This window comes from Mesoplodon mirus, assembly GCF_964341445.2.
Source record: "Mesoplodon mirus genome assembly, chromosome: 10".
Classification (NCBI taxonomy): domain Eukaryota; kingdom Metazoa; phylum Chordata; class Mammalia; order Artiodactyla; family Ziphiidae; genus Mesoplodon; species Mesoplodon mirus.
In genome coordinates this window covers 89,523,265-89,536,006 of record NC_138986.1, presented here as the reverse complement: position 1 = coordinate 89,536,006, position 12,742 = coordinate 89,523,265, and the positions used below count along the sequence as shown (strand labels likewise).

Below are 12,742 nucleotides of genomic sequence, written 5' to 3'. Positions count from 1 at the left end.
CTTATGAAGATACTAAAAAATGAACACGTCTACCTGTACCAATCATTAAATTCCAGAAATAAACATCTCATAAATAAATGAGTAGAATCAGACTAGAAAGATTGCTAAAGGAAAGCTTTAAGCAGCCTCTGAAGAAGAGGAAAGGTGGGTTACATTAACACAACTAAACATTTTTCTTCAGGATTTGTGAAGAGGTAGTATGCAAATTTCCGGTGAATGACTTCTAATTGAAAAGAGATAACATTTATAACCAAGACTATCAATTATAACCAAGTTTACTGGAATAGAAAGTTCCACCACAATGGAAAAATTAGCTGGCTCACAATTAGGAGACAGCGTAGTACATGATCATTGAATTAACGTCAGAATTATTTATTAATCAATTTAAAGTGTTAAGCAAAATTTTGTATGTGTGTCTATAACGTGCCTTTATTTTTGTAAGGCATGAGGAAATCTATGATAAACATACTATTTTTGGTTGAAATATAATTTAAGGCAAAACGATCTATATCAAAGAGCAAGTTGATTTAAAAAAAATGAATATAGATGCACAAGGGAAGTATTCTATCTAAATAAGATTCTTGCTTTGCGTTTATGGAAGATTGTAGTTGAACCTATAAATACTATTTATCAGCGGAAGTACTAGGAAAGTGATATTCCCCTTCAGATAACTCACTGCCCCTCACAACCATATCAGCGTACTGAAGGATCCCTGAGTAGGTGTAAAGAAAACCACTGAACAGCAACAAAAGGGGAAAAGCAGCAGCGAGAAGCAGTTACAAATCACGTCACGCCATTTGCAACAGCATTCACGGAAATATGTGTATGTGCTCCTTCTGGCTCCACCACATACACACATCTCTACACAGGCATGTACGGAAGGGAGGGGAAATGCAGACAGTCGGCAAGTGAATGTGGATGACTAAGCTGTGAGACTCAATGACACAAAACAAAGTGATAGGGAAAAAAAATGACTGTACAAAATGACGGGAAATTAAGAAAGTCTTTATACCTTTCTCGTTCTGGTGAATGCAAACTAGCATCTGGTCTCAAGCAGTTGGTACTAGCACTCCTCGCCCTGTCAAGGGAGGGCTGCAGGTCACTAGTGCCAGTGCATTGCATCCAGGGTGGAGGAGAAAGACAGAGAAAACAGAGAGAGGAAGACCAGTTAGAGAGGAAAGCATCGAGTCCTGTCCCCTTTACACAAAGTGCAGAATCACTGCGAGTCGGTTCATAAGGGTGTGAGCGCTGACAGGATGGCCGTGCACAGTTTTGTTTAGAAAATGACACTAAACAAAGATTATGCTTGAGTTGCTTTGCATAATTTTTTTAAAGGGTCTCAGACTGAAAAAAATGAGGCTAAGTCACACCTACTTATGAAAAAACTGGATACAGAAAGCACTGAAACAAAATGCCTAACACTTCATTACCAAGGACAGATGCCACACCAAAACAAAATGAAGGACAGCAGAGGAGGAAAATTTTACAACTCAGCTATTTTGGTTCAAACACTAGACAGGGGAGGTGGACGGTATGACGTCCAAACGTCCTTACCTAACCAGGATCTCATCAGTAAACCTCAGTGCTCTCGAGTGAAAGCATTCATGGTGAAGGGGTTTGGTTTTAGTATGTGCAGGCAGAATTGAGCTCCACAGAGTAAAATCGTCCAAAAATAAAATAATATAAAATCAATTCTCATAATTGAAATCAACAAGTAAAACAACAAATAAATGACAAAGAAGACAACGACTAGAAATCTGATATTTGAGTAAGTAGATTTCATTTAGAGAAATATTCTAGCATAGGTTTTATAATTAAAGCTATTTTTATTTTTTATTATATTTTTAAATTAGTTTTTATTGGACTATAGTTGATTTACACTGTTGTGTTAGTTTCTGCTGTACAGCAAAATGAATCAGTTATACATACGCATATGGCCACTCTTTTTTAGACTCTATTCCCATATAATTAAAAAGTAATGAGCAGAGTTCCCTGTGCTATACAGGAGATTCTTATTAGCTACCTATTTTATATGTAGTAGAGTGTGTGTGTCAATCCCAATCTCCCAATTTATCCCTCCCCGTTTTCCCCCTAAAAGCTATTTTTAGATATCATGAGTTTTCTCTGTATATAATTAATTTTAAGAGGAGATGCTAATGCTTTATTAGAAAGTAAATTTGCTATTTTTAGTTGGTGAGGGATTAGGGATTAGTTTATAACTGAGACTCACTGTTATGACTCTTACCTGTAAATATTCCAGCGAGAACAGTTCTCTAACAAGGGCATCTTGGGTGGTAATGTTTTATAGTGCCTAACAAGATGTCTGGAACATGGGAACGCAGACACGCAGGAAACAGAAAAATACATATGAAGCGAATTTTATCAGGATATGAAAAAAGTAGGAGACCTAGATAGCTACAAACACAGATGGATCTTTTATTTTTCTCAGAAAAACCACAATAATTACTTGAAGGTAGGAAAAGAACTGTTAAATATGGAATCATAGACATGTCTTCATAATTAAGATGAAGACTTAAATTATAGTTTAAAAGCCTTAATTTGAAAAAGATTTGAGAACTACACTCTATGAAGTAACCAACATGAAACTTACTATTTAATCCCTGTTTAATATTATACCTGCTTCTATGGAAATAACTCATAGCTAAAAGTACTAATCAAATAATTTATGAAATTTGGGAATTAATATGACTAAAAGTTAATAGTCTAATAACAAGCAAAATGCTGACCAGCATTGCAGGGACAAGCCTGGTCACAGTACTGAAGGCAGTAAAGGAAGATCAAGAGGTGACTGCAGGGCTTCCCTGGTGGTGCAGTGGTTGAGAGTCCGCCTGCCGATGCAGCGGACATGGTTTCATGCCCCGGTCCAGGAAGATCCCACATGCCGCGGAGTGGCTGGGCCCGTGAGCCATGGCTGGTGAGCCTGTGTGTCCGGAGCCTGTGCTCCGCAACGGGAGAGGCCACAGCGGTGAGAGGCACGCGTACCACAAAAAAAAAAAAAAAAAAAAAAGGTGACTGCAGTGGGCAATCCTTTCCATTTGTCACCTTCTGGATACAAACCCAACAGCAGGTAACATTTATCACCAGAAATTGGGTTGGATGGGTATTAGCTGCAACCAGAATATGAATTCTGATTTGGCAGAAACAAGGCCCAACACCAACTGAATTCCTTTAAAACCTACAAGGACTTCTGAACTGTCTATATCACCAAGGGTAAACTTGGTCCTGTCAATGAATGTCTTGGTAATTTAATAATGTTTCTACAAAATGTAACTGTCAATAATGAGAATCTATTGTCCATTTTGGCTTACTTTAATTAAAGTATGATAAAATGAAGAATAGAATAAACATTTGCTGAGGACATAATAAATATCAAACACCCCCATGGGTTTATGCATGTTTATACTAATGGTTGATTCAGGAAATCTTTTAAAGCTGTGGTTTAAAATGTATTAAAGTACCACATTCGAGCACAGATTGAGGACACTTTTACTGAAGCAAAGGGTTCAGCCTGCTTCACAGACAGAATCTTCTTTTCAACTCCTAAACCTTAGGCAACTGTCTTTAGTAACAAGTTGCTATACAACCTTTCCAAGCAATTGGTTCAAAAGTGAATTTTTTTGGGGGGTACACTCTAACAGGAGTCAGCAGAGAATGGAAATAGAATGAAAAGTGGCCACAGTTTTTAGTTTGAAGGTCCACATTGGCTTTGCCATTTATTGGCTGTGAACCTGGATGATTCAGGTCATCAAGCCTTTTTCTACATCTATATCATGGAGGAAATAACAGTCTTTAACAGGGATGCTGTGAGGATTAAGTAAAATAACAGGTACAAAGGGTCTAGGACACAGTAAGGAAGCCACAGCATTTTCTGTACAACATGACTGTCTCAGGAAAGGTTTTATGGAAAACGCATTTGATACTGATAACAATGGGGGGGATGAATTAAACAATATGAGACAGAATTCTGTAGTATGTGACTTTGATATGCTGTGCATATAAAATCTCCAGGGAGTGGCTTTAATTTGCAAAGTTTCTGAAATATGTTTGACTCACAGACTCTTAAATTGGCTGAACTTCATGTGGAACCAACTCCTCGGAACACATTTTTGGAAAAACTAGTTCAGTGGAAAACTTCAAATAGACCTGATTTTGAATCCTTGCTCTGTTACATGTCAAATAAAACTTTCTTAGCATCTTCCCTGATCTGTGAAATGAGGGTAATAATGTTCATATGATACAACTATTGTCAGGACATTGAGATAAAATTCATTAAATAATCACCACTGGGCTTGGTACTCAATGAATGTTATTTTCCTTGTTTACTGGAAAGTAGTAAATCCACGGGTTTTATTCTTAAAAGTCGTAAGTGAATATGATACGTATTCTGAAGATAAGATTTTACAAAATGATGAAACTACTAGCTTATTCTATTGTGCCTATCCTGTTAGTTTACCTTTGAAAGTGGGATGTAATGGAAAGAAAAACAATATATTTAGTGATTCTGTTTAGCTTATTGGTGTGAATGTGTTAAAAATACCCACACGTTGGGGGCCAAGCACACACCAGGTGCCCAATAAATATGAAAGCTTTGTTTTGTTTGTGTTTTATAGTTGTAGTCACCCCAATGGGACTATGAGAAAATTTTCTGAATCTGAAAAGCAATCATTCCTATTAAACTATTTGTCAGGACAACCAAAGTAAGGCTGGAGGCTTTCGAATTATAAAGAATTGAGCTGATTTTTACAATAGTTAGGATTTTACATTATTTCTCCAGTTTGCACACAGAACTAACATCCCTCATTTTTCCCTATGGCACTGCACACAGGGCAGTAGTTATGACTAGGAGAGTTTAATTCATGTAAAAAGTTCTCATTCGGGAGATCATGTTCCATTCCTGAGTGGAAACCTAGGTCCACAGACACAATAAAGCTGCATTTGTGTTTGCGTCGCAGGTTTTCCGGGTACAGCTCTTTCCTTCTCTCTCCTATTTACTCTTTATTGGCCATAATATTTGAAACAGTTTATCTGTGTGTTGGTTCATTTGTCTCACCTAGTTATTATTTCTGTACCTTCCATTAACTTCACATTGAGGATAAATATGCACAGACTATATTCTTTGAGTAATCTGTAAAAGGACTTATTTGGGATATGAGATCCAAGATGTAATGAGATGAAAATAAAGTGCTAGGTTCTCAGCTCCAATTTAGACGACAATAACGTATCCCCTCTTCTTCTCATCTTTAAGGAGGCTTTATACCGTTACATGTCTCTATGGGAAAGTTGGTAGTGCAGCATTTCTGACCTGGTGAGTGTATGAAGGAAGGGAGGGCTTAGAAGTTAACAGGTCATATATCCGCACTCTTTATCAAGAAGGAAACTGAAGCTCAGCTCTTAAAAATGAAGTGGTAAAGATCTTATTAAAAGCCAACAGAAAGAAAACAACAGTAGAATCAAAACATAAAAATTAAAAAAGGCTAAAACAAAGTGAACTTATAATCATGGAAACAGTAACACTGCCATGCACAGCAGATCAGACCTCTTGTGTCTAGATGGGTGTGTGTGTGTGTGTGTGTGTGTGTGTGTGTGTGTGTGTGTGGTGGGGCTCACAGCGAGGTTATAGAATTTTAATTGCAGAAATCGGTTCCTCGGTTTTGGAAATGTGTAAACAGTTCCACAGAGGCTCAGCAGCCTCTGGATTTCAAATATTTTGATAGAAAAGCAGTCTGCCTGGATCAGAATTCAAATATATTTGGAACCTTTTCCACAACCTCCATATAAAACAAAACCAATTTTGAACACTGGGGAAATTAATTTCACGTATTCATAATAATACCGCTAAGGGCGAGACGGAAGCAGAGTAGAATGGAAAGAGTCATCACACACAGTTACCGTCACCAAATTCCTGTATTTACCTGGTGGTGTGTAGGCATTCTGCACTTCGTCCTCGTTTTGCTCTGGGAAGCATGAGAAGCTCACTGCACAGACAGGATGGGTGGTGAGTGAAACAGATAAGTTATGAGGCATTAAATGACATGGGTTATGCCAATGGTATGCCGATGACAACACGAAAAGGGAAGAAACCAGATTGTCTACACTAGCATATTTGCTTGAGAGGTTAAACAAAAATAAACATGACAGTACTTTTTAAATTTTCAACAATAAAGTACAAACATTATGGTCGAAGCCCTAGCTGTTGCTGATTTGCTATTGTATTTCAAAGCGATTTCACAGAGTATCAAGGCAAAACTAAACTAAACTGAACCTTCCCCAAATAAGACATAGAAATCTGTTTCCAATTCTAGACACTTAGGTATTTTAACAACTTTTAAAAGCCCTATAAATCTGGCTTTTCTGATACTAATGGGAACCCTAAATTTTAAAATTTCTTTTTAGCAACTCAAAGCATGACAGTTTTCTTGGCTCTTACAGCCTGTAAAATGCAACATCACTTATTCTGTTTCTCCTTTACCAACTAAGAACATACTTGATTAGGAATGTTTTATCTTAAAACTGATACTTTTTCTACACTCAAATTAATTTCACTCTATTGAATGCCCTGGTCCAGAAGTCCTTCTTTTCCCCCCTCCTCACCTAAATTCATGGCGGCCCCAGTGAATGTCAACAAAGGGACCCTCACCTGACTCCACTCCACCTGAGCAGCGGGGACCCCCTCCTCCGAGCAATGCTCTGTCTCAGTAAGTACCACAACCTCATCTCCTGAAGGTCATGGCTCCAGTAGGGTGACAGTTAGGGAGCTAAGAGGCTCTCCTTGAGCTCTGTGTCCTTGACTACACAGCAAAAATCAATCATTGTGTACCAACCTCATTCCCTACTCTTCCCTAAGAGTTTCTACACTTCAAAAAGCCAGAAGACACGATTCAACCAGCTGGGGATTCTAACAACCCAAAACAGATCCTGGGCTTGTGGTCAGGCCCATCTTACAGGAAGGGCGTTGGTCTGAGGAGAAAGTCCGCGGGCATGTAGAACCATGGAGTCATAACATCAAACAAATGCAGAACTAAGCCTAAGTACACATCCACAGAAGAAAGAATCCATTTCAATATTTTGTACTTTATAGACATTTTAGGTAGCTACATTTTATGAGAAGTAGGTGTACTAAAAAATATGACTGCTGAAGTTTTCACAGAAACTCTGCAATAGTAACTGTCTTTCAGATGGCCTGTACCCAAAAACTTTTTATTGCAGAAAAAACATAATTTTATAATTACATAAATAATATCCCAAAGACTGCAGCCCACAAAAACTAAAATATTTGAAAATTGCTTATGTAGACTCCCTTCTATAATTTAGGTTAGTATCTAAGTCAACAACAAACTGTACATTTAGAACTGGCTAAACATAAATTCTGATTTCTTTTTTAAATGCACCTTTTATGACAATATAATATTAGTCAAATATTTCCCAGAGTTGCATTTCTATTAGAATATCTTAAGAGTCATTCCTTGGGAGAAGTTCAGTTTTGAATGATGAAATACTTTTCCTGTCTTTTGTACTATGCCAAGATACCTATCATAGACGAAAACAGAGCAAAGAAGACATACAGTGTTGAGATCATAATGTGGACGAATACCTGTCTTGTTCTGATAGACACTGACTGTCTATATCTCCGGGTCTGTGAGCAACTGGGCTGCAGGACACATCGTGGTGTCTGGTTGGAGAACGTGACCTTCTTGTTGGATGAATTTCATCTAAACTCCTGAAACGATTGCAAAAATTTAGATGCATCACAATGTACCACCTTCCCCAAACAGGCTGACAGACTAACAGGAAAGAATGGACGGTAATTGGCAAATAACTGACACGGCTTGAAAAGTGCTGGCCTCATCACCAAGTACATGTTTTAAAGGTATTTATTCTCTATCATGGCTTTGCCTGTGCTGTATTTCTCCAACCTCCTTTGTTTACTTCCATCAAAAAAGGACCACGATTTTCATCTGCATACTTAGTGACAATTTCAGAAGTGTATTTCAGGGTGAGATGAAATACATCACAATATAACTTCAATTTTATATGCTTTTCCAAACATTTAAAGTGCTTCAAAGAGACAATCCCAAATTTCTTAAAAATGCATTCCACCTCAACCTTATCATTTGTGCCACTTCTCTGCACAGGTCTAATTTATTACCATACAATTTCTCCCAACAGGAGAAATTTAACTAGCAAACAGAATACAAGACAGTTATTCAAAAACTGTGCTGGCAACATTGACTTCTTCCACTCCCTGGGAGATTACCTGAGATTAGAGAACAGAATGCTGCATAGGCTGGGTAATAAAGAAAAAGGCATTTTGCCTACCAAGGATTCTGCAAAAAATAACTTGATTGACCAAACCATTATTTCATTTCTGTTAGAGTCTTGTGGCAGTTTGCATTGTATTATAATAAAGAGTACCGTAAAGGATGCTAAGCTCTTCTCGAAGCCTACCTCTGTAATGGCACATTTGGTAAACGGGAACGCGGCCTCCCCTGGTCATCACCACGATGCGGAGACACTGACCGTGAGCGGTGATGCGTTGTTCTCTGCTGCTCTGGCACAGTTAATGTTGAAGGTTTGCTTTCTCTAGCACTAGACCTATAACCTACTGGCAAGAGTATACACAAAGAAAGAGTCAGTATTCTTCTATAGTGTCAGTGCCAATATGGAGACATCAAATGATACGGAAAGCGGCCATTGACCTATGAAGATAAATGCCATGCAGTCAATATTACCAGCCTTATCGTCAAAACTACTAAGTATAGGTACAGAGTGTAACATACACATGCATGAGGACCGGGTACAGTTTGGCTCAAAGGTTACCATGGAGATACTGATGACAAACATGACAGCTGATGCCTAAGACATCAGGATGAGTTGGGATACTAGTTTACAGAATGAGTGAGTGATTTTTTTAGCAACACAAATCAAGCACTTGACGGTGAACTGTTACTCATATACAGGTCAATGCTTAGAAATTTAGTGTCTTTTCGAATGTTATTGGAATTTTTCTGCCAAAGGATAAATTATGTTAGTTGGATTTCAGATGGCTTCGCTAATAAGAAAATAAAGATGCTACCGTACCAATTTTAATTGACAAAGAAGAGCAGCAGGTCTTCACTATAACAAATACTGATTGTGAATTTTGAGGACCACAGATAATACTGCAATTTTCAAATGAAAATAGGGTATGGGTGGAGCTGACTATGGCAATAATGCAGAACAAATCAACCCTCTGAAAGAAACAATTATCAAATCTACCCCAGACATCTGAAACTATTCCACAAACGTGTTAGTAACCTAACATAATTAAGTTTTTAATACAGTTACTTAAAATTAAAATTAAATTCTAAAAGTCATTCTCCCTTGAAACCAAAAGGTTTCTATGACCTCTGATTTAGTTAAGATAAAACAGCAAACCATAGTAACAGTTTAATTAAATGTTTTCACAAGGTTATTGTTGCTATTATTGGAAGGAAAATAAAAAATTCTGTGGCCAAAGGAAAAATAATGATATTTACAACTACATGAAATGTACACAATCATTAATGAAAACATTAAGTCTAACAAGGTAGCTTGAACTGCTGCTCATTTATTTACTTGACAACTCTCACATTATTTTTAAAATATGCCATGTAACATTATTATTAAAGGCAGACTAAATTCCCCAGCAGTTTATTTGTTGTGATTGTATAATCTTTTGACTAAGCTTGGAATATACGGAAGGTCTCTAAACATTACATAAAGGCCAATTTGACAATGTTGACACCAAAGAAGCTCAGCCATTTTGTTACTCTCTAAAAACATCGGTAAAGGACTAAATAATATAAACATAAGTGGTATAATTTATAATTTCATTTTATGACAAAAATAAGAGCAATTCAGGTACTATTTTGAATTTCATGTAGAAAGTTTCCTTGTTGTTCAGACATACAAATTGTAATATTAAGTCTAGAACGATACCAACTAAATTTACATGTAGTGAATTTATTTCATAGTTCAATATTAAAAAATAATGGTGGCTGTTTTAAAGATAATTAATCCAAAGTCTAAATTACTTAAAACATTTTAAATTACCAATTGGTATCATTTGAAAACATTTGGTATCAATTATATTATAATTATGGAAGGTCAGTATTGAATTGGGAGCACTATTTCAAGATTTCAATGAATAGTCAAGGTATATAAATGGAACTTTTAGATTTGGAATAATTAATTATTCTGAAGTAACTTTTAGAGACTTTAGGCATCTTCTGTAAAAGGGTATAATTAATTTTTTTCTTGGATTCTTTGTATTTACATAGAGATTAATGTTTTTTTATCCTATCCTAATATGCATTCATAGACCTTTCCCTGCTTTTTATAATAATTCATTTTTTATACTATGTTTAGTCTACTGTTGACAACATGCACTCTGCCTTCAGAAAAAAGGTAAGAAGGAACTGCTATTTTATGCTCATTTCAATGTTTCAGTTAGTTCAAAGTTATTGGGTTGTTTTTGTTGTTTTTTTTTCATTTTCTGAACTTGCAGTAATGGTCTGAAAGTTGAGGTTGCCAGATGCCTGGCCTCAGATGAGGGCATTCCATGTGTGGTTATTTTTATTCTTCTTAAGCAGCTGAAATTACTTATTCTAAGTAACAATAAGGCTATGATAGCTATAAAGGTAGTAAGATGTAGCTCTGGAGGTCTCAACTGCTTAAAGGTGGTAATACATCAAACGAGAACATAGAACCCTGTGGTCCTAGAGAAGCCAGGTATTAGGAAGTTCAAGGCCCAGCTGCGGTAGAACATCTAAATGACACTTTCCAGCTTCTTCAGCAAATGTAACCAGAAGCTTCACTGAGTGTGTTAAACACATGTAGAACTACCTGGCATCCACGCGTGAACAAATTTCTCTCTATACCGGACACTAGGAAATCTGTAATCAGCCTCTTAGAATATCTGGCAATGTATCAACACACTTGTTTATTAGCTTATCCCCTCACTTTATTTTAGCTTCGTGCCCTTATTTTACTATCTTTCCTCTTCATTTAAAATGTATTGTTTATTACTGTGTGCCTTGCTATACTGTATTTGCCACACATATATATCTTTAGAAGCTACCATATATACATTTTGAATCACTGAAGAGCACCCCTAAAATATAAGTAAATTCCATTATTTCCTTTATTAATTTATGAAGACATCTCTGGAACATAAAATATTACTGATTGGCTTATGTAATTTATTAGTTATATTCTATTAAAAGTTGCCTCGTTACATTCTAAATGCTAAATGCTAAATAAAAATGGATATCATTTGAAATGACAATTCAGACACTGCTTCTCTATGGCAAAAGGATAATCCCTGATATAAACATATATAATCATATGTTTATATCAGGATGGATTATAGATATATCTAGAATTCAGTGTTCTTTGGTGGTTGCAAACACTAAACCACTGCAGTTGGTCCTATACTTCCCATTTTGGCTGTTACCCATGTGGTCTCTCAGGGAAAAGAAGAAACTCATCGTTTTTGTAAGTATTTGTTGAATTAGCCATTCATTCATTCATTCATTCATTCGCTATACGGCCTCATCATAAAAATGTGAAATTTTAGGTGAATAGCCTGTGAGAACCACCCACAGAAGTAAATTCTATTTAGATGAGTTAGAAGTGACAACATTAAGACGAATTAACAGCCAAGATTCTTGTTAGAAAGGTTTGTTGACAAGACCCCTTTCCTACAAGGAATCATCTGAATTCTATGTAAATATGCCAACGGGTACCATGGACAACTACCTTCCCCCTTTTAATTCCATAAAGACAATATTCTATTAAAGTCTGTGTGAAAGTTTCTGGGTAGAGTGTGCCTAATTATTCTGATCCTTTTATAAATCAACAAACTCAGAAAGCAAAACATGAACAGTTATCCACAATTGCCCACTATTATTTCAAACTCTCCCTGATGGTCTGATATCAAGGAGTAATATCTAAGTACACAGATATGCACAGAACCAGATTTATTGTTTTTAAGATACCTGCTACTTTCATACAGTGATCAAAGACAATATTTTCTCTGAGTTTCATGGAGCAGATGAAGCCTAATTTTAGGGAACTCTCCATAAGTTTCTCCCAGTTTTAATGAAGTCGTATGTATCTCTCTAAATCGCGACCTCGGTCACTAGTCTTCGTAATGTCTATTGACTTTACCAAAATCATTGCCCTCAAATTAAGTGCATCCCCACCTGAGAAATTATGTAAATTAAGGGAACATCTGTCAATACTGTCCCAAAGAAATGTCTTTAAGAACTCATATTTATATACCCCAAGATTTTCTCTTTAATGTCTTCTGATTTGAATATCTCCCTACTCTTCATTAGTAAATAAAGGGAACAGGATTAGTGCCAAGAAAATACGTCTTCACTACTGGGTTTGACTCATTTTCTGACTAGACTCAGATGAGAAACATAGATTTGAACTGCACAGTGTCACAAAGATTTTACTAATTTATACAATGACAAAAAGACATTGACTTCAAACGAATATTGAATCTTTCTAAAGCATTCCCTTATTTTAAAACATACAGACACATTCTAGGTATAATCAGTGCTGAGCATTTCACAAAAGCGTTAAAAGCTAAGCCATGCCACATGCAATTTTAAACCCTGCCATGCACCTGTCTCAGTATATTCCATGGAAGGCTACATTATTTTCAGAAACGGAGGAAGCAAAGTCATAGACA

General features: G+C 36.5%; 1 protein-coding gene across 47 annotated transcripts in view; it reads right to left on the bottom strand.

The window, feature by feature from the left end:
- LOC309811099 (regulating synaptic membrane exocytosis protein 1-like) overlaps window positions 1-12,742 on the bottom strand; it is a gene marked incomplete at both ends in the record, with an annotated part of 218,126 nt that overhangs the window by 140,843 nt on the left and 64,541 nt on the right. For 13 of the 47 annotated variants that reach the window (XM_082633634.1, XM_082633678.1, XM_082633645.1 and 10 more), the window contains 4 exons: window positions 1,013-1,102; window positions 5,934-5,996; window positions 7,613-7,738; window positions 8,467-8,623. In XM_082633634.1, coding sequence (XP_082489760.1) covers window positions 1,013-1,102; window positions 5,934-5,996; window positions 7,613-7,738; window positions 8,467-8,623 — 436 coding nt within the window. Of the gene's footprint in view, window positions 1-1,012; window positions 1,103-1,554; window positions 1,648-2,245; window positions 2,324-5,933; window positions 5,997-7,612; window positions 7,739-8,466; window positions 8,624-12,742 lie in introns of all 47 variants that reach the window. The other 34 variants (XM_082633679.1, XM_082633659.1, XM_082633656.1 and 31 more) reach the window with 10 other exon arrangements.